This window comes from Pediculus humanus, genomic scaffold (genome assembly GCF_000006295.1).
Source record: "Pediculus humanus corporis 1103172108290 genomic scaffold, whole genome shotgun sequence".
Classification (NCBI taxonomy): domain Eukaryota; kingdom Metazoa; phylum Arthropoda; class Insecta; order Psocodea; family Pediculidae; genus Pediculus; species Pediculus humanus.
Genome location: NW_002987859.1, coordinates 845129 through 867429, shown reverse-complemented (window position 1 = coordinate 867429; position 22301 = coordinate 845129). Strand labels below are relative to the sequence as shown.

Sequence of the window (22301 nt, the reverse complement as noted above, 5' to 3'; positions counted from 1 at the left end):
TCTCGTTTGATATTTTCATTTCGTAAATTATTATTATTATTATTATTGTGTATTTTACGTTACGACAAACGACAAACGTGACTCTTATCATTTTCATACCATTTATTTATTAGTATTTATGCTCCCGTCCTTCAAATCCCTTAGTCACATCTTAGTCCTCTTGTTCGCACGTTTATTTAATTGTCTTTTTTAATAAATGAATAAAAAAACTACACGATTATGTTTACACAACATCATTTGTACAAACAACATTTTCTTCTCTCACAACAATGGTTTGAATAAAAAAAAAAAAAAAAAAAAATGATTGTTGTGGTTGTTGTTGTTGTTGTCGCAATGAATCCAATAACTTAATCGAATCGAGATCATTTTTCAATTCTTCTTAACATTTATCTCGAAACTTTTTTTTCTTTAATTAACTCCATTTATATTTTCATCCCTTATAAAATTTGTGTCTACTGCTTTTGTTTTTCTCCTCATTAAATTTAAAAATTATCATCATCATCATCATCATCATCATCATCATGAGAATTCCGTGGCAAACTAGAAAATTTTTTTTTTAAAAATTCAATTTTATTACGTGAAATAATTGAAAAATAATTTTTTCTTCTTCTATTATTATTATTATTAATTTTTATCTTCATTTTCTTCTTCTTCTTCGCCATTTTGTTTTTTTTTTTCTTTCGTAAATAATATTTATGATAAAAAAATATTAAAAAAGATAATTCTTGTAGCGAATTTTATTTACTAATGACATTTTTGCATGACTTTTATGCCCTTGGTTCTTTGCTGTAAGTAAAAATGACATTAATAATAATAATAATAATAATTTAAATCCTTAATTATTATTATTTTTGTTGTTGTTATTCCTTTCGGTTTTTTTTTTTTAAACATTAAGAATATGATTTTAATATATATATATATATATAAAAAGAAAAAAAATATTTTTAATTAACCTCGTCTGTGTAAGTAAGTAAGTAACTTTAACCACAAAATTTTTCTTTTTATTATTATTATTATTATATCCATACAATTAAACAAAAGAAAAAAAAAATTATAATTAAACTTATCAAGTTAACAAATTAAAATTTATAATGACTTGATTTCCTTCCACTTTTTTTTAAAAGCCATTTTTATGCATTCGAACGAAGACTCATTGATTTGAGAAAACACAAAATATACAACAAAAAAAAAAATGAAAAATGAAAAATTTTTTTGGCTGATGTATTAATGGCGGAATGCAGAAAAGTTTTTTTTTTTTTTTTTTTTTCTCATTCGTTTTGAATGATATAAGACAAAGATGGAGCCTGAAGCGGGCGGAAAATGATTGATTGTGAAAAACAATTAATTAATTCCCTTACGCTTCGTCCTTATCTTTGGCTCCGTGTTTTAATATGCGTGTGAATTCAATGTAATCAAACATTCCATTTTTAATCGGTGCTTCGCGATACATTTCGTCAACCTGAAAAAAAAAAAAAAAAAACAAAACTTATTAGATTCCTTATCACTTTTTAAAATTCGATAAATGTGTATGCTATCGGTAACGACAAACAACAAAAAAAAAAATTAAACAAAGACCGATCGACCGCCCTGTTATTTATAACAATCATTTGACGTAATCGAAAACTTTGGTGTTACCTTCTGTGGAAAAAAAAATCCAAACTTTTTTTTTTTTTTTTTTTTTTATTTGCTTTTCAACTCTTTCAAGTACTCATAATTTAAAACTTTTGACGAAATTTACGACCTTAACGACTTGAAAATTTGAATAAACCAAACAAACACTAAAATAAATGACCTCATGGCCTCTCATCCAAAAAAAACTTTAAAATTTAATATTGAATATATCTGCTTCGTCATCATCATCATCATCATCATCATCTTCTTCTTTTAAATTATAATTTTATTTATTTATTCCTTCATTTTTTAAAAAAGGATCAAGAGTTTAATTGTTCTTTCTAAAGCAAATAAATATACATTCAAGAGAGAGAAAGAAAGAAAAAAAATGATTCTATTATAAATCGAATAAAAATATTCTGGCCTTGTTTTTTTTCCTATCATTGAATAAAATCATTATTTAATGTTTACCATTAAAACCAACAGTCCATTAAAATGTTTTTATTAAAAAAAAAATGTGGTTATTATAGTCAGGTAGCAAGTATCCATCTATTAAATAAATTTTTTTTTTTGTAAATACCAAAAAAAAAATTTGTTTTAAATATTTCATTCCATAAACATTTACACTTACATCTTCATCTGTGAATCTGTCACCCATTGTTATCAACAATTCTCTCAGCCTATCTTCATTAATAAATCCTGTGTTTTCTTCATCGAAACATCCGAATGCATTTTTAATAACTTCCTCCGGATCTGTACCCTGTAATCTTTCTCCGAAAAGTGTGAGAAACATTGTAAAATTTAGAGGTCCTGGAGCTTCGTTCATCATAGCATCTAAATATTCATCTGTTGGATTTTTACCTAAAATAAACCATTTTGAATAAATAAACAGTTCACAATTTTTAGAATTGCTTTTTTTCTCTATACATTTTATTTATATTTTTTAAAAATTAAACACATGAGTTTAATCAATTTTCTTCTTACCCAATGAAGCGAGCATATCGTGCAAATCTTCTTTATCGACAAATCCATCATGATTTTGATCAATCATATTAAATGCTTCTTTAAATTCTTGAATTTGCGCTTGATCAAACATGGCAAATACATTCGATGTAGCTCTTTGAGCTCGTTTTTTTGTGGTGGCTCTTCTACCTGCTGCTTTTCTCGAAGACATTTCGATCTGAAATAATAAAAACTCATAATTACTATCATGTAAATAAATTTACATTAACCTCAATAACTCATTTCTATTCAAAATCTTAAATAGGATTAGTAAAATGATGAATGAATGATGTTTCATCAAAAAATTAATAATGAAAATTTCCAGGGCCCAGACAAAGATGATGATGTCACTCGGGCTTTAATCTTAAATAGCCTAAATTATATTTATGAAACGCAAAAACATATTTGAAATATGTCATCACTTCACTCAAATATACTACAAAATCAAAATCAAAAAACTAAACAGTTACTGGATATTAATTTGACAGTAATATTAAATACATTTTTGACTAAAAATTTTACCTCTTGTTTATAAAATAATAATGCAACCATATAAGGTTATAACCAAAAAATTTATTGCGATTACATTCGAACAAATAAATTATTAATGCCGTTTAAAATAATTGATAAAAAAAAATATTTTCAATAATAAATTAGCGTGCAATACTTACGATTAATTAAAAAAAAAAAAAACAAAAATGAAAATAAAAATAAATAATAAAAAAAAAAAAATTGCAACTTTTTGCAGGTTTAACGAAATAAGATTCGTATTAAATGAATCACGACTCACTCACACCCAACGTTCGACCTGCTTCCAACGGATATTTTATGTACTAAAAAATTTCACTCGTTTACATTAAATAAAAATTTCTTTGAAAATTAATTTACGATAATAATAATTTAACTTAAAAACAAAAGAAAAAAGGTTTAAAATTATAACAAAATCGATCGTGAATAATACTAGAAAGTTATTAAAATTTACATCCATTTTTTTCATACCATACGGTATGGAAGAACTTGAGCAGAAAACATAACCAAATATGGCGGACGAATTAATAATTAACCTAATAAGGTGAAAAATTAACTTTCTTGATGAATTTAATAATTGACTGTCATTACATTTAAAAAATAATAAATTAATGAAATAATAATACTAAAAAAGTATAAGAACAAACCTATTTAAATTTTCTTTTTGATCCAAATTATTATTTTTAAATTGAATTCTTTTGTTGAGTGACACAATTAACAAACAAATAAAAATTTTCTTTTTTTGTGTCTTTTGTTTTAACAATCTGGAAACAAACAAACAAAGAAATTATCTTTAAGAAAACATATTAAAAATAGCAATAATAATTTAATAAAAGAATTGAAAATGTCATATTAAATGTCAAAAATTTAATAAGAAAACAACAGCCTTACATTGAAACAAATTCAAATATATATTTTTAGTTTTATTTTATTAATATTTAGTCAAATGTCCTTTTTATAAATCTTTATAATCTCTTTTATTTAACTTAATCTAAAACAAAATGAGAAAATATCATCAAATTAAAATAATAATCTTCAATGTTGATTACAATCAATGTAAAACACACACACAGTTAATAATTCTTATTTATTAAAATCAAAAACTAATAAATTTTTAAAAACTTTTAAAATATGATTCTCCTAATTTCAAATTTAATAAAACAAAAACCATTTTGTAATTAATTTTTTTTAAAATTCGAATAATGATTAATTACTTTAAAAAAAAAAAAAAATATTGAAAAAGTTTTTTTTGTTTTATGTTCCGCCATTTTGATATAAAATTAAATAATTTTATTAACCAACGTTTTAAAATTAACAATAACAAAAACAAAAAGAAATTCAAATTATTTAAATCGTTTTAATATAATTAATTAATTAAAAGAATTAAAATTGTTTTTCTTACTCACATAAATTTTAGGCAAATAACCGTAAACTAACAAACCGTCCAAACAATTGCGATCGTGCCATGTTGCCACCTTCCAAGCTTTTCGATTACTTACTCCGGAAATGACGTCATTAATATATAACGGTCGTTTAATAACGATGACTGTATAACGGGAAAATGTTTTATCCGTTTTGGTTTTTTGTTTAAAATTTTAAATGACGTCATCATATATTTATTTAGGAGTTATAAATAAATAATAATTTAATAACAAATAATTTATTTAAAATTGATAGTAGTAGTAATAGTAGTAGGGAAAGTATTCGATTTTATTTTATACAATTTACAATGAATAAAGCATTTACAACAGCATTATGTTTTCAATAATTAAAAAAAAAAACAACAATTAATATTATTTAATTACAAAATTATTATTATTATTACTATTAATATTAATAATTATAATAAAATCGGTAAACATTTTTCATTAATTAATTTTATATAACTGTTTTTATATGAAAAAAAAAAGATGATTAACCGTTTTTGAGCAGCCATTTTGTAAAATAATTTTAAATTTTTAATATGTAACAAACTTTTGTTGCTTTTTTTTTTTTATATCAAACGGTTTTATTATTATTATTATTAAAAAAAAAAAAAAATCGTCACAACCAATCAGTCGAAAATAATAAAATTTAAAGTTCATCAGTATTACTCTTAGCAAAAATTGCGAGGTTACCTCTTTTTAAGACAACAAAATGTTCTTTTCTGAACGGTAGCAAATACGACGACGACGACGACGACGACGACGACTACCTTTTTTCTAATTTACTATTTTTTTAAAAAAAAAGTAATTTTCTTTATTTTAGGTAACAATTGGGTCTCGCGTTCACCGGACGGCAACTCCGTTAATGGTCACCATATTTCTATTTCTTCTACCAACTGGTGATGGTTCGTAGTGTGAACCATCGGAAGAAACGCTTCTCGGATGATGTCTCCTCCTAGAATCTTCGTACGGCGAATCGTACATTCTATCGTCGTGAACGTTTTCGTACATATTTGGCAGGGGACCGTTATAACCCCCGTTTCTGTCCGTCAGTGTCGAATATGACATGGCTGCCGTACCTTGTTCCTCCTTACGTACGGCACCTTCAATATTTTCCGTATTTTTGACGGGAGTCGCTTTCCTTCTGTTAAAACCAAATTTTTTTTTAGTAAAAAAATTTATTTGTTAGGATTCGTGGAAAGGATTTCACACTTACAATCTCAAATAGACTAGACCGAGTATGATGAGAAGAAAAATAACAATTCCGGCACTGATTCCAATGGCAAGTGGAAGCGTTTGCGAAGCTTGTCCTTCTTCCGGCATCACTAAAAAATTTTTTTTGTACAATGAATTGCTTTCAAAATGTCGGTAAAATTTCATTTGTGTGAAACTTACGCTCACAACGTGGTTCTTCTCCAGACCAAGTCCCGTCTTCCATGCATTTACGAAGGTACGGACCGATTCTTTCGTACTGAGGTATGCAATGGTATTCGACAGCGCTGTTGTAAGTTGTCGTACCGTTCATAACAATAACCCTTCCATTTTCTATCGAACCAGGATGCTTACAATCCACAGCTAAAAACGAAAAAAAAAAAAAATTACCAAAAAAAAAAAAAAGGAACCGGAAGGAGTTTTTCTTCTCTTAAGAACACTTACATATACAAATCGGAATTCGTCCACTCCAGGTTCCCTTTTGTAAACAAACTCTCGTATTATTTCCCTCCATATTTTGTCCAGTGGAACATGAATAATGAGCAACTCCTCCGACTTTATTACTCGTCACGTGAACTATCATACCTGGTTCTCGTTCGGGTGTACCGCATTCGATTTCTAAAGAAAAAAAAAAAAAAATATTTATTTAAATGTAAAATTTGAGATTAAGGAAAATTCATAGCAGGCTGTGATATTACCTTTACAAAAAGGTGTTTCAGAACTCCAGGTACCATTTTCCAAACACAATCTCCTTGCGTGACCTTCCAATTGATAATTTTCGTCGCATTCGTAATGTAAAGCAGCTCCGTAGTAGGTCACGTTTGTTGCAAGGGAATATCGACCGTTTTTAATATCTTCCGGCATTCCACATTCAACATCTGGAGTGAGAAAGAACAATATTTAGCCCCTCATCAATTTCGTAACTAATTTATCGGTGGATGATTTTAATTTACATACAAACGCATTGTGGAATTCCTCCACTCCAATTTCCGGTATCTTCACAAGTACTCAGAGATTCACCGATAATTTTGTATCCTCTTTCGCAACGATATTTCACAAGAGCTCCGATTTTGTAAGTCGTGTACGACTTTTCCGAATCCGATGTTCTTATCAAAGTTCTTCCATAGACTCTGTCGTTTCCCGTAACCGAAAGAATGCTATGTTCTGCAACGATCGGCTCTGGACATCGAATTTCTACGGAAAAAAAAAAAATTATAAAAGGCACTCGAACCGATTTTAAAAATATAGGTATGCTATAAAACACGTGACACCTCACCTTCACATTTGGGCGAACCCTCACTCCATTGTTTATTTTCCATACAATATCTAACAGATGGTCCGGCCAATCTGTAATTTTTCACGCAACTGTACCTAATTTCGCTTCCCAAATAAGTTGTGCTATTGGTATATGCAACAGCACCGTAAAGCATTGGAGGAACTTTACCGCAGTCGATAACTGCAAACAAACAAACAAAAAAAAAATTTATCGAGATCATTTTATTTGATGTTCTCATCAAAAAAAAAAAAAAATTTGGCTTACATTCGCAAACCGGTGGAGATCCAGACCATTCTCCAGTTTGCGTGCATTGATGAGTAGACTCTCCTCTTAGTATGTGTCCAACTTCGCAATGATATTCGATATTCGAATGAATGTTAAAATCGTAACCTACGACGTAACTTCCACTTGGTACTTCCGGTTCGTCGCAAGTGATTACTAAATTTTCGAAACGAACACATAATTATCATTACTATTTTTTTTAAATTGAAATTAATTCGTATATTTGCGCATTTTGGACCTACGTTCGCATGATGGAGCATCCGCAGACCATTTTCCCTCTCTCGTACAAATTTGTTTTTTCTGTCCTTCCAACCAATAATCATCCGAACACGTGTACTCGACAATGCTTCCGAATGTTGTCGAGTCGTTGAGAAGTGAATACTGTCCGTTATCTATATTCGGAGGTGCTCCGCAATCGACAAATTTACATGTCGGTGCTTTTCCTGACCAGTCACCACCCAATCCGCACGACAAGACCTAAATATGGGGGAGAAAAAGAAAATTTTTTTTTTTGTTTTGTTATTTTTTAAAGTAAAATTTTTTTTTTCTCGTGAGAATTTATTTACCGGACTCCCGAAAAGTATAAAACCGGATTGGCAGGTGTATGTTGCAACCGATCCTGCACGTCTACCACTGACTTCGACTTTTCCACCGTGAACGCTGGGCGGTTCCGGACACCAGTCAACTAAAATAAAATTTAAAAAAATTTTTTTTTTTTTTTAATCAGAATGAACTCTCTCGAGGGCAAACGAAAAAACGCAAGCGAATAATTTGTGTTATTTAATAACTAATAACGAGGTTGAAGTTGAAAAAATATTTGGGTTACTCACCGAACGGCTCCCCATTATTATTATTATTATTATTAAACGTTTTAATTACTTGCAATTATTCACGTTCAATTATTATTATTAGTTTCTGGAACGTTGAAACCGCGTTTAAAAATTTATTTCCGTGTCACGAATTTTTTTTTTTTTTTAAAGAACTTTCGTGTCTTTAGAATTTCGATAAAACCTTTGATTTTTTTTTTTTTTGGTTGTTTACTGGAGTCGGTACTGATTAAAAACTCGCATTGATTACGATTTATTATTTGATGATAAAAAAAAAAAAAAAAAAAAAAAAAAAACTTACGAAGACATTGCGGAACTTGTTCCGTCCATTCACCACCGTCACCGCAAATTCTTTTTTCCTTTCCTATCAGAGTATAATTTTCGTGGCACGAATAAATCGCAACGGCTCCAAACGTGGTTTTACCATTTTGAAGTTGTACCGATCCGTGTTCTATACTTTGCAACGGACCGCAATCGACATCTGGAAAAAAAAGTTTAATTTTTTTTTTTTTTTTTGGAAAAAATTATGGAAAAAGTTGACGATGGGAAAAATTTTGTTCTTACATTTACAAGTTGGTGCAAAATCCGACCAAAATCCTTCCGGAGTACACGTTCTCGTCTCCGAACCAACGAGCATGTGACCCTCTGGACAATTATATTTAATAACAGATCCAGAATTGTATCCGTTTCCTGTTATCGTCGTATTTGCTTCCTTGTCCGGACTTCCGCAACCCGATGGTTCTACCGTAAAAAATTGATTTATCATTAGAGATCATTCGACGAAGAAAAAAAAAAAAAAAAAAGAAAAGTTTTTTTTTTTTTTCCAGTCTTTCCAGGGCCTTAAAAAAACTTTTTTTAAATTTTTTTTCTTTTTTTTTTTTTTTTTTTTTTTTTAATGCTCGCCTGAGCATAAAGACTTTTTGTTATTATTCGAGTAGAACCGTTTTTTTTTTTTTTTTAAAACGCGATTTCGGCGGCCGAACAAAGGAAGAGAGAGAGAGAGAGAGAAAAGACGTGGAATTTACCAAAATAAATTCACAAGAAATCAAAACTTACGATATTGGCAAACCCAATGAAGGTAATCCAAATTACATCCCACGTCGTTCCATAACCAATTTCTACCACCGTCTAAAACCGCACAATTTTGTTCGCCGTTGTAATTGTTCGGTTGATCTTTACCCCAAGATGGTTTCGATACAACTTGACCTGTCACGAAAATTTTAATTGAAAGGCATTTTATAAAACAAAACAAAATAAAGGATGACACACGCACTCACGCACGCACGCACAAACTTGACTACAAGTCAGTGCACTTCGTTGGCATAAATGATCTTTTTCATTTTTATTATATAAACACAACATCATCGGCAACCCAAAATTTTATTCTTATTCATGCAAGAATTCATATCGAACGAATGTGCATATAAAAAATGATTTTATCATATCATATAAGCGAGTTGAATAACGAATGAGTGCCTTATATAACATAAAAATATAATAAATTTTATGTTTCTTTTATTTCCAAAAAAAAAAAAGAAGCATAATTCTGTCACGTAGTCAAACAAACAAGTAAACAAACATAGTTTCAATTTAAATTTTTTGAAGGTGGTAGTAGTAGTAGTAGTTGAGGAAGTTGATGTGATGTCAAGTTCTTGAGTTGAATTGTTCAACAACCACAACAACAACAACGACACTCCTCGAATAAAAAAAAAAAAAAAAACATTTACTCACCGTCCACCCATTTCCACGTTCTCGACGTTATTCCTTCGTCTTTTTGCACTCCTATCCAAACCAATTGAGTTTTTAATTTTGGTTTTCTTCTTTCGAGTTCCGACAAGAGAAACGTGTTTACCGGTCCTCCTAAACCGTGTATTAAATCCCCGCCGTGATTTTTACAATAAGTTCTCGCGACTTCGAATGATCCACCCTTGGTCACGCTAAATTCGAAACAAGTTCTGTCGAATGATGAAAGATCTGCATCGGCGGACGCACCCGGCGGAGCACAACGATCGCTTGAAAATTCTGTGAAAAGATTGAAAATTGAAAATTTTAAATGGCGACGAATCGTGGGAATAGTTTTAACCCCAACAAAAAAAAAAAAACAGGGGAAAAATTTTACCGCCTGTTGAAAAAACTTCGACTTCGCAAAGGGAAAGAGAACCGTCGACTCCGACTAATTGAAGAAAAACAAATTGACCGATTAATGTTCTCGCACAAGTAAAAGTTTTTGTTATTCCTTCTTCTGCAAAAATAAAACAAAATGTTTAAATTTGAAATTTATAAAAAAATAATATTATTATTATAATTCACGATTGATTTCCGTTTTTCCCTTCCTACCTATCGTTCCCGGAAACCAAGCGCAAAGTGGATTTTTTTGTAAATCGAAACTACTGTTACCCACTCGGATTTCAATATCTTTAAGTGGTTGATGACCGCAACAACCTCTTGTGGTTACTCTTACCACTTTTATGGGATAAGGACGAAGAAGGTCAACCTAAAGAAAAAAAAAGAGCATAACATTTTTATATTTTCTTCTTAAGCGTTAATTTAAACCCCCCAAAAAAAAACATTTATTTTCACTTATACTTCTTTATTTTCAAAATATTCCCAGGAAATTTAAAAAAATTTCTTGTTCTCCTCCCACGTTTATTAGCTAACAATTACCAAAACACGTAATTTATTATTTTAATCGCCCTAGATTTTAATTTTTTTTTTTTTTTATTAAAACAAAAGGAAATAATAATAAAATGTTTTTCAAATAATACCTGCCACCAAGGTGATGCTTCTTTTAACGTTTCCGTACATTGTTTACCATCGTGAATGGTCGATTTTTGTCCGTCATTTCCATTACCCGCATTTCCACCTCTGACCGTCGTCGATTGATTTGCGGGTTTACGAAAAGCAACGTTCGTACCTGTGTGAAAAAACCCGACAAAAAAATTTTTTTGTCGCAAAAATTATAAAGCGATAAATAAATAAGATGCTGCCACGATTGATTGAGAAATTAACGCTTTCTTCGCGAATGAAAATTAAGAAATATTAATTATGATGACCACGATTAAAAACTCACCGCAAAAAGGTATTTCATCCTTCCACGTTCCATCACTCAAACACGTTCTCACAGACGACCTGAAATTGTAAATAAATATGATAAAATCATACGACGACGAGATGAGGAGTGGGGAGAGCGAGCGGGGGTTGTTTGTATTTTTTTTTAAATGAACAATGCAACGTGGCAAAAGAAAGACAAATAATTTCTTTATTAACTTTGAACAATGTGTAATTTGTAACAACGCGAACTACTTACTTATCCGCCTTTTGCCACGTTAACAAAAAAAAAAAAATTAAATTAAAAGTTTTTCGTGTGGGCACAAATGGTAACTTTGTATTATTAGACTACAATGTTAAACGAAAATGATTTTTAACGGTTTTTTTTAAAAATTAAATAAATTAAAAATGTTCGAATATACTTTCAAACACCTTGAAATCCAAATTTTTTTTTTTTTTAAAATCCATCTTAAATCTTTATTTTGACAAAAAACCCCATCTTCTTTTCATTTTTTTAAATATATATATACACGGACGTAAAACTCACCCGAACAATTCGTATCCAGGGTCACATGTGTAGGTTGCCGTAGTACCTGGACTTAAATTCTCATTTGAAAGTTTAACTTTTGAATTTAATGGTACGGCTGGATGCCCACAATTTAAACCTGTAATCAATTATAGATAAACCGGTTATTGCTTAATATATATGTATGGATGGTGGTCAACTTCATCTTTTGATGAAAAAAAAAAAAAAATTGTGTAAATTTAATGTAAAAGGTCGGTCGTCTGTTGTGAAGTGACACATAAGGGTTTATATTTTTTATTAGGGTCATATTAGAATGCCACAAAAGTGTATTTAATTGAGGAGTCGCCATTTAAATTATTTTTTACATTCTGGTAAATTACTAGGTATTACTTAAAAATTCATTCATTCATTCATTCATTCATTCTCTTTCAATATCCGTACTAATAATAATGATGATATTAATTAACGTTTTACGTTTTTTTTTTTAATTTACGCAATACGAAAAAATTAGAAGGTATTAAAAAGACTACTTTCGACTACTTTCCTGCGACCAAGAAAATTTTCAAACACTTAAAAAGTTTTTCCACGAGTAAAGAAAATGATGGAAGCGAGGAATTTTCATCATCGTTTAAGCTAAAAAAAAAAAAAAAAAAAAAAAACTTAACCGGGTCAAATCGAATGAAAATTGTTTCGAGCAGAAGATTTATACACTCGAGGGAATCACACACGAATATTATTATTATTATTATAAAAAAAAAAAGGTGAACGAGAATATAATTATTTGAAAAACTTATTTCCCTATATAAATCAATTATTATTTTATTTCTTTTTACAGTTTTTTTAACATATATTCATCTTTAGTATTTTTTGTACGCCATTTAAACTTAAAAAAATTTTTTTTTATTTATTTATTTGTAAACTTTTTTCTCTTTTGAAAAACTCGTTTTTAAATGTCGTTAATGATTTGTGACAGAAAAAAAAAAAAAAAATTTTTTTATATTACTTTTATAAATGCATGAATTATTAAAAAGAAAATTCGATGAGGTTGTGTGTGTGTGTGTGTGTGTGTGTGCGTGTGCGGGTGTGTAAAATCCTCTAAATTAAATGAATAAAAAATTAGGAGAATATGGCGGTTCGTGTTAATCTTAGGGTCACGTATCGGATAAACTAGAATTTTTTTTTTTTTTTAATTATTCACACGGAAAATTAAGAAATTTTCTTTTTTTTTTTTTCTTTTTTCGCAATGTAAATCCTTTCGGAATCGTCGCACGAAATTTTTTGTTACGCAATTTTTTTTATTATTTTATTTTATTCCGAAAGGTTTTACGAAAAGTCCTTTTCGTATTTAAAGGATCATATCACGTATCAATAAAATTTTTATAAAATCCTTTTTTACGTACGTTAGTCAATGTAGAACAAAGGAATTGACAACGCGAAACGTTTTAACAAAACGAGGATAATTTAAAAATAATAATAATAATAATAATAATAAATGAAAAACGTGTTTCGTGAAATTTTCACACGTTTGTTTTCTCCCTATTTCTCTCTCTCTCCCAATCCATCAAACTAAATTAAGGCCATGACTATTAAATAATTCTCTTTGTCATTTTTGTAAAAAAAAAAAAAACAAATATGGTTGACACGAACGACAGTTTTGAAAATCAAATTGCTCAACAGAAAATATATATTTATAAAATCATGCCGAAATGACTATTATTATTATTATTATTATTATTATTATTATTATTATTATTATTATTACGTGTCACGTGAATTTTTTATTATTATTTCGAACTGTAATTCGTTACATTTTTATTAATTTAATTTATAAACGAAAGGAAATAGGAGTTTTGAATAAATAATAAATAAAAATTTTTACCGCGAATTACAAAAAAAAAAAAAAAAATGGCCGATGGTTTCGAATGCCGAGCAGAAGATTTTTTTTTTTAAAAATAGAATCCGAAAATTGTGACAAACAAAATAACAAACGAATAAAATTTTATTAACAAAGTTTCATTTCGATGACAAACAAGTACAAAAACATTTCGAATGTTGATAACCCACGTAGGGTATACATAAGAATAAACATTGCGGACATGAAATTTTACCGACTTGAATAGGAGGGGGGAGGGCAGGAGGGCGAGAGGAGGAGGAGGGTTGTAAAATAAAACAGTATTTCATTAAAGGACCCGTATAAAGTTTAAAAGGTGTGGTTGTGCTATAAAAGCACGACAAACAACGACTGCAAATACGCCGTAAAAAAAAAAAAGACAAAAAATTTACAAAATGCCACACAACCAAAAGAAAAAAAAAATTATTATTATTATCATTACTACATACGTGATCAATTATATACAAGGTATAAAAGGTATCAAAAAATGTATATAATAATAATAATAATAATAATAACTGTAGGCACGAGGTTAAATTACCGTCACTTTTTTTTTCTTTTTACTCCCACATTTATCCAAAAATAAAATAATTGATGCGGCGTCTTTGAAAAATGCTGGAGAATTTCGTTCTTTTTTTTTATCCTAATATTTACTCAATAATTTTCCAGCAATGATGGTTTTATTACAGACTCCATAATGGCAAAACAAATTTATTTATACTTAAAAAAAAAAAAAAAAGCGATTCCTTTTCACCGTTTTTTTTATACGAACGCGAATCGAAATAAATTTTTTCTTAATGTCCGCCATATTTATTTTATTTTCATCGTTCTTCCAATAAAAAAAAAAAAAAAAAAGTTTGCGTGTACAAAATAGATAAAAGCCCTCCCGCCCTTCCCCCAAACCACTTTATTTTCTTTTCTTTTTTTTTTTTTTCTTCAATAAGAAAATTGCAAAATTAATATTATTATTATTTTAAATCCTATTTGCTTTTTCTTTTCCATTCAAATAAAAGAAAAAAGTATTTAAAATACGATCGAATTGGAACTGAAAACGAACGTGAAAATAGAAAAAAAAAAAAAAAGAAAAAAAAAACGATAATAATGATTCGAATAAAAAAAAAAAAAAATCGTTAACGATCGTAATCATTTCAAATTGTTTACTTCCCCTCCTTTTCCCCGCTCGCCCCTCCCATCGGAACACTTTCCTCACGAAAGAGGAAGTAAAAAAAATTTAAAAAAAAAAACGCGCGTAAAATCGTCGTTCAAATCGCCCCCCATAAGTCGTAGAAAGGCAAAAAAAAAAAAAAAAAAAAAAAATGACCGACTCAATAGTAATTAAAAATAAATTTTAATAATTATAACGACGACGACGACGACGGGAAAATGTTCAGAAAAATAGCAAAAAAAAAATGTTCAGAAAAATAGCAAAAAAAAAATGTTCAGAAAATTATAGATTATAGGAAGGAAAAAGAGAGAAAAAAAAAACGAAAGGGAAAATTTAATAATAATAATAATAATTTTGTTTTCCTAACGAAATTGTCGCAAAAAAAAAAATTTAATTTTCTACGACGCGTTAATATACATTACGCGGCGTTGTACCTTTATTATTATTATTATTATTATTATTATTATTATCATTATCATTATCATTATTATTATTATTATTATTATTATTATTACCATCACAACATAATGATTATTAATATAATTATAAAAATTTTAATTTCATTTGATCATAAAAAGACGATTTTCATTCAGGAAAAGCTAATAAGAAATTAAAAATAAAATAGTAAAAAAAATTTTTTTTTCTTTTTTTTAATACCGGAAATGGAAGTGAATGAATCGTCGTATCCGGTTAATTTTAAATTTTCTTTCGCGATTATATTCATATTAAAACTTTACTTATGGTTTTTAATTACCCTAATTTTTTATAAATTATTAAATAAATATTTCGACGTTTCTGTAGGATTTATATTTGTTCTTGTTTGTTTATCAAAATAATAATAATAATAATAATAATAATAATAATAATAATAATAATAATTTTTAAAAACTTTCATTTTTTTTTTTTTTTTTGATAAACTATTATTGTAAGGATAATAATAAATTTTTTATTTTTATTTTTTTAAAAAAAATTAACTTTTGGTTGTTTTTTAACTAACGTTATTTTGCAACAAAAGGAAAAGTAGTCGTAGTAGTTATGGTTATTTTACTATCTAAAAATTTGACTTAATTTTTTTTTTTTTTTTTTATGTTGGTAATAAAAAATAATAATAATAATAATAATATTTCTCAGGTCTCTCGTAAAAAAAAAAAATTTTTATTTTTATTTTTTTTTTCAAATTTTGATGGATTTCGATAAAAAAAAAAAAAAATGTTGCGTATGATGATTGCCTTGAATTTCTAAAAAAAAATTTGGTTTTTTTTTTTTTTTTTTTTGTAACCGAAACGCACGAAAATTATAATGATCGAAAAAAAAAAAAAAAGAAAAAACGCGGCGTACCGATAAAAAAAAAAAATTTACCGTTAATTACCACGCGAAAATCATTATTATTAATATTAACCAAACGTTATAATTACGATATGTAACTACTAATTGTTGCGTTGTTGGATAAATTTCCCCCCCCCCCCCATAATACCAATAATACCTATCCGCATTCATTACTTTCTCTTTTTCTCTTTTTTTTTACATTCAGGTAGTACATCCCCTTTTGAAAGTGATATACTCGTAAATACCTTCTTTCTTTAATTAACGACATTTGAAACATGAATTCGAACCGAAACCATATCCCTTCTCTCTCCCCCACATCTCCTTAATGCAAATTTAATTTGTATCTAGAAAAACTAATTATAACGACTGAGAATGTGCCTGAAAATCACATAAAATCAAAGTTCATCAAAATGGTAGATGATAGATCAAAGCTATAAAATTTTTTAAAAAATAAAATGTGAGAATGAACTATATTAGAGAACTAGGAAGTTTTTTTTTTTTCTTTGACGTAACGATCTATATATATAATTATTAATAAACGATGTGTAAACATTTAAAATGACATTTAAACTTTTTACAACTGATAATGACGTCATTAACATTTATCAGTGTGATTGACCTACCCTAACCCATGCACACACATACACATACACACGCGGGACGAAAACGAAATCGCCGTTTAAAATTTATTAAAAAATACGTTAAAACAAAATTCGTCGCGAGATTTATCAAACTACTAAAATAATACCAACTTTTGAAAAAAAAAAAAAAATTACATTTCCTTTTTTTTGCGTAGAAAAATTCAAAAAGTTTTACATTAAATAAATAAATAAAATAATTCGTAACACGATCGATGGAGTCTCAAACGAACAAATGGAATGATAATAATAATAATAATATTATTATTATTATTATTAATATCAGAAAAATTATTAAGCATTATTTACATTTAAGCGGAAATAAAAAAAAAAAAAAAAAAAAAAACGTGATGCCAAATTGTCTAATAAGTAGCGAGTGCCAAATAATAAAATAAAAAGATAGCAAAAAAAATAGATGCGTGCGTATATATATAAATTTGAATAATTTTATTTAAAATTTGCTACGGTTCATGTAAGGACGTTTTGATCACGAAAAACCTTATTTTATTATTATTATTATTTAAAGTCAGCTTTTGGCGATCTTGTGGTAAGATGAATGGTCGTAGGTGGCATTCAAGTACGAGTGATAAACCTAATCAAACCTCACTCTCTCTATCTCTCTTTTCTTCATACACACGCACACAAACACTTTGTCTCTCTCTCTCTCTCTCTTTCTTCTCACTCACACACACGCACACGCATATGCACACACACATTCTCTCTCTTTCTCCCTCGCTCCTTAATCTTGTACGAAATCATTTACATGACATTTATTATACCGTTTTACGAAATCAAAGCGGTTCGGCAAGTGTCCCTAGAGAGAGAGAGAGAGAGAGAAAAGATGATGCGATGTGGCAAGAATTAAAATACGTTCGTGAAATTTATGTACATAAATATAAAAGGATAACCGGAATGCTTTTGGTCAAATGTCAAAGACAGAACGGTTTTCCAAGATATCTCATGCGAATAAGAAGAAGAAGAAGAAAAAAATATTTTTACGATTTGCACAAACGCCAAAAAATTATCGTACGCTAAATCGATTCGGCCATTTTCGGGGAGAAAAGGAAAGGAAGGAAGAGGAGGAGGAGGAGGAGCACGAGTCATTATTTACATTAAAAGAACAGGCCGAAACCTGTTTAAAAAAAAAAATAACTGGAAACATTTCATAAAAAAAAGAAAATTCGAGAAATTGTTTAACGTAAAAAAAAACAATATGGCGATTTAAATAAATTAAATAAATAAAAAAAGAAAGTAACAAAAGAAAGAATAAATAATGATAATAATGATGATAATGATAACGATGATGATGAGCGTAATATTCTGGCAAATATTTAATAATAATGATAATTTTTTTATCTTTTGTTGTTTGAGAGCTTGTTAAGAGTGTGTGTGTGTGTGTGTAAGTGTGCGTGTGCACGTGTGCCTGAAAATCAAACCTGAACGAGTGAAAGCTAAAAAAAAAAAAAGGAAATCCAAATTGATTTTTCATTTTTTTTTTTTTTTTTATTAAAAGTTAATAAAAATTTTTTTTTGTTAATTAAGTTTTGTTTATGTAAAAGTAATTACACGATATACGAAAATAGAAAACTTGAATACAAAAAAAAAAACGAGTTTCGTTTAGAAAATGGCGGGAAAACGTTTTTTTTTAAAATTGTTTTACCACAAAATACATTGTTTTGCGGTTTTTTATTTAAAAGTAAACGAGTTTTTTTTTTTTTTTTTTTTAATGCTTTGTATCGTCGTCGTATCGTTTCCTGTCTTCTGCTACCGCAACATTTTTCAAATGAAATTTCGTACTCGTTTGATAAATGTTGATTGACACAAATAATATCTGTTCTAATTTTACTTATATGGTATTGAAAAAAAAATTATCATCGACGTGAGTGAATTTAAAATTTTTTTTTCTGCGATACCCCCCCTTCCAACCCCCACCTCCCACCCCCCGTCGATATTTTCTAATACTAACGACACATCGGAGTGAAAAAAAAAAAAAAAAAAAAAATTCTTTTTAAAATTCAGTCGATTCAAGAGACAAAAGAAACAACAACAAAAAAAATTATAACCACGTGATATTTATAAAAAAAAAAAAAAAGCATTCTGCTTCCACGACACAATTGAAACCTTGGACTCATTGTTTTTTTTTAAAGGCGAATAATAATTTATACGACTGACCTTCTTTGATAGTTTCTATTTCTCTCTCTCTCTTTTTTGGTTTCGTGAGGCTATTCATAGTTGTAAGCCACCGCGGCCGCGCCTTTTTTTATTTCCTGACATTATAATTCATTCTAATCAGTTCCTCTTTTTGTTTTTTAAACATCCCAAAAAAAAAAAATGCACACATTCACGTGATCGAAAGAGAGAGAGAGAGAGAGAGAGAGAGAGATGACTTTCATTAGCCAGAACAAAACAAGTAGTAGTAGTAGGAGTTAATGAAAGCCTAAAAAGTTTTCACTTAAAAAAAAAATCACACGAATATTTCGATAAGCCAAAAAAAAAATTCTTTTAATTGTTTTTCCTCCCCCGCCCCCCCTCGCTCCCCAATTTCCCTACCACATGCCACAACAAAATAATTTTCTCTCTTGAAATAAAATCATACCTAACCGGTATTGCAACCATTCTTTCTTTCTTTCTTTCATTCTTTCCATATTGCATTCAAGGTTGAATGTATTTTAATAACTCGCAACAACGCGGGTACTTGTAAAAAAAAAAAAAAAGTACCTACTACCAACATAAAAAATTAAAAAAACCTAACGAATAATTTTTCGTAACGAATATAATTTTTTTTTTTATTTTTTTAAATAATTAAATTACATGGTTATTTATCACATGGAACGGCGTTAAAAATTACGTTTAAGTTATTATTATTATTATTGTTACGATTAATAGAATTTTTAATAACCGTTTTCCCCTTTTTTCCTCTCTGCTCCGCCCCCCACCCACCCATTCCCTACCCTTCCCTCCCCCTCCCTCCCCTTTTTTTAAAAATAAAAGTAATTCGGGTTGAATTATGTAAAAAAAAAATGTTTTTTTTTTTGTCAAAAAAAAAAAAAAAAACATTTTTTTTTTTTTTTTATTATCTAATAATATTCATAACATTTCTTCATAACTACACTCGTCGTTTTTAACTACTGACACGTTATTTTTCTTTTTAATGTTATTAGTATTATTATTATTTTTTTAAATGTCAAGAAATTAAAGGAAAATTTTATTTATTTTTTTTTATTTAATTGAAAACCGTGTCAGAAGAAATTTGTTTTAAAAAAAAAATTAATTACACGAATGTCTACGTTATAGTTAATAATCCGCGTTAGAAATAATAATAATAATTTATTTTAATTATCCGTAACGTTAAAAAATATTATTATTAATAATTTTTTCGGGGGAATAAAAGAAAATAAGTGGAAATGACCATCATTTGTAAATGCAAAAAAGAACGTCGTGATCTTGTGGTCGCGTCGCACATATGGAAAACGTAAAATTTTCTTTTTTTTTTCTACATTCCACTACTTTTACTACATTTTATTAAATGTGTGTCGGTCGGTACCGCCATTAACAAAAAAAAAAAAAACTAACGAAATAGATGGTAACATTAATTGTTTCTTCTTCTTCTTCCAACTCGTTTTTTTTTTTTTTTTTTTAAATATAATTTTTAAAAAAAAAAGGAAATTTCTACTTTTTTTTTTTTTTGTTAACGTCTTGTTACGCTATATTTTTATTATCTTCTGCTTTGTTGAACAACAAAACGTTTCAAATATTTTTACCTCCGCGTTTATAATTTTATATTTCTTAAAGTTGCACTATTTTTTTTTTTTTTTTTTTTTTTACATTTCCGCGTTTTTCACAAACTTTCATAGTTTTGAGTGATACCGCCCAAGAAAAAAAAAATGAAATGTAAGCGAATAAAAAAAAAAAAAATGAATATTTTATATAAAAATTATTTAACACTCATTTTGTTAATAATAAAATGATAATATTAATAATAATAAAAGTGAAAACGTTTTTCTTTGTTATGTGAAAACATTCAAACAAAGCTTTTTATTGTTCATTTAATGCGAAAAAAAATTTCATAAAAAAAAAATTAAAAGAAATATATATATATATATATATATATATATAAATGATCGATGTGTAATTTTACGAACAAACTTTCTAAATCGAAATTTAAAAATCTAATTTCGACAAAAAAAAAAAAAAAATAATAATAATAATATATATATTTAAAAACGTCATAGAACGAACGGGTCCATTAGCATCATAATTCGTAATTATCATGTCGATTATTATGGTTTTCTAAAATTAAGTTCGAACTAACGAGTACTATAAAAATAATACATCATTAACAACAACAACAATAAGAAAGAAAGTGTAATAAAAAGATACGACGGCGAGAGGTTTAATAATTTTTTTTTTTTTAATAAGATTATTATTGACTTTATGCTCGTTTTTATTACCACTCCCTCTCTCTCTCTCTCTCTCACTCTCTCACTCTTTCTCTCTTTATCTGTTGTTTCACTGGCATTTAAAATAAACCGTTTGTTGGTGACAATTTGACACGAAGAAAACAACAAATTCAACAACACCAACAATAATAATAATAATAATAATAATAATAAACGAGTATGCAAATGAATTTTCCATCGGTCGACCACGTTTAAAAATTTTATTAATTAACATTTTAATGTAAAAAAAAAATTAAGGCCGGTGGAAAAGTAAGAAAAACAAACAAAACAAACAAACAAAACAAAAAGGGACGAAAAAAAAAATTCGACAACGCAATAAAAATAAATTAAAAGTCGGGAAAAAAAATTTTTTTTTTTTTTATAAAAAAATAATTATATAGAATACTAATACTAATAATAATAATAATACCTGAAAACGCAGTGAAAAAAAAAATCAATTAAATTAACGAATCGAAAAAAAAAACAAACAATCAAACGAACAAACAACAACAACACCAAAAAACAATGTAAATCCTATTGATAATAAATACGTATAAAATATAAATCAATCAACGAGGGCGGTGAAAACGATTTGCTGCGTGTTTTTGTTTTGAAAAAAAATAAAAACAAACATCGTCTGCTGTCTCCAGAAAAAAAAAAAAAAAAAAATCTTTTTCATCGTTTTTGTTTTTGTTTTTTTTTTAAAATTTTAATTCGTGGAAAATGATTCGAAATGACTCGAATTTTCCTCCCCCCCTTGGAGATTTTAATTTAAAAAAAATTTCACTTTCAGGTTGATGGACGAATTAAAAAAAAAAATGTTGCGCAAATTTCTCAACCGTAAATATTTTTTTTTTTTTTTTCATCTCGAGAAATAATAATAATGTAAGTACAGGACCTTTCAGGTTGAGGTCAAAAAAAAAAAAAAAAAAACTTAATAGTTTGTTATTATTATTATTATTTTTACAGGTAGGAGAAAATGAAATTAGTAAAAACTATGAATGAAAAAAAAAAGGGGCCGCCAAATTTGTTTCGTTTCGTTTGTTCGTTCGTTTGTTTGTTTGTTTCTGGTTTTGAATTTTTCCCTAGGCCAGTTTTTTTTTTTT

At 28.0% G+C, this 22301-nt stretch overlaps 3 protein-coding genes across 3 annotated transcripts; all 3 read right to left on the bottom strand.

The window, feature by feature from the left end:
* Positions 1-1354: 1354 nt before the first annotated feature.
* Phum_PHUM538960 (myosin regulatory light chain, nonmuscle, putative) lies at positions 1355-2785 on the bottom strand (the record flags this gene model as incomplete). The annotated part of the gene is made up of 3 exons (XM_002431607.1): positions 1355-1459; positions 2243-2472; positions 2596-2785. The coding sequence occupies 3 exons, from the start codon at positions 2783-2785 to the stop codon at positions 1355-1357; spliced, it is 525 nt and encodes a 174-aa protein (XP_002431652.1).
* Positions 2786-2960: 175 nt separating this feature from the next.
* Positions 2961-4608, bottom strand: Phum_PHUM538950 (uncharacterized protein; the record flags this gene model as incomplete). Its single annotated transcript, XM_002431606.1, has 5 exons — positions 2961-3049; positions 3404-3446; positions 3596-3677; positions 3789-3905; positions 4583-4608. 5 exons carry the CDS (start codon positions 4606-4608, stop codon positions 2961-2963), a joined length of 357 nt encoding a protein of 118 aa, XP_002431651.1.
* Positions 4609-5408: 800 nt separating this feature from the next.
* Phum_PHUM538940 (furrowed, putative) lies at positions 5409-12015 on the bottom strand (the record flags this gene model as incomplete). Its single annotated transcript, XM_002431605.1, has 21 exons — positions 5409-5709; positions 5782-5890; positions 5961-6140; positions 6222-6395; positions 6476-6655; positions 6735-6971; positions 7054-7233; positions 7318-7491; positions 7578-7812; positions 7902-8020; positions 8464-8643; positions 8727-8903; positions 9219-9368; positions 9894-10184; positions 10282-10404; positions 10500-10656; positions 10835-10856; positions 10935-11076; positions 11233-11291; positions 11758-11875; positions 12012-12015. The coding sequence occupies 21 exons, from the start codon at positions 12013-12015 to the stop codon at positions 5409-5411; spliced, it is 3312 nt and encodes a 1103-aa protein (XP_002431650.1).
* Positions 12016-22301: the final 10286 nt, after the last annotated feature.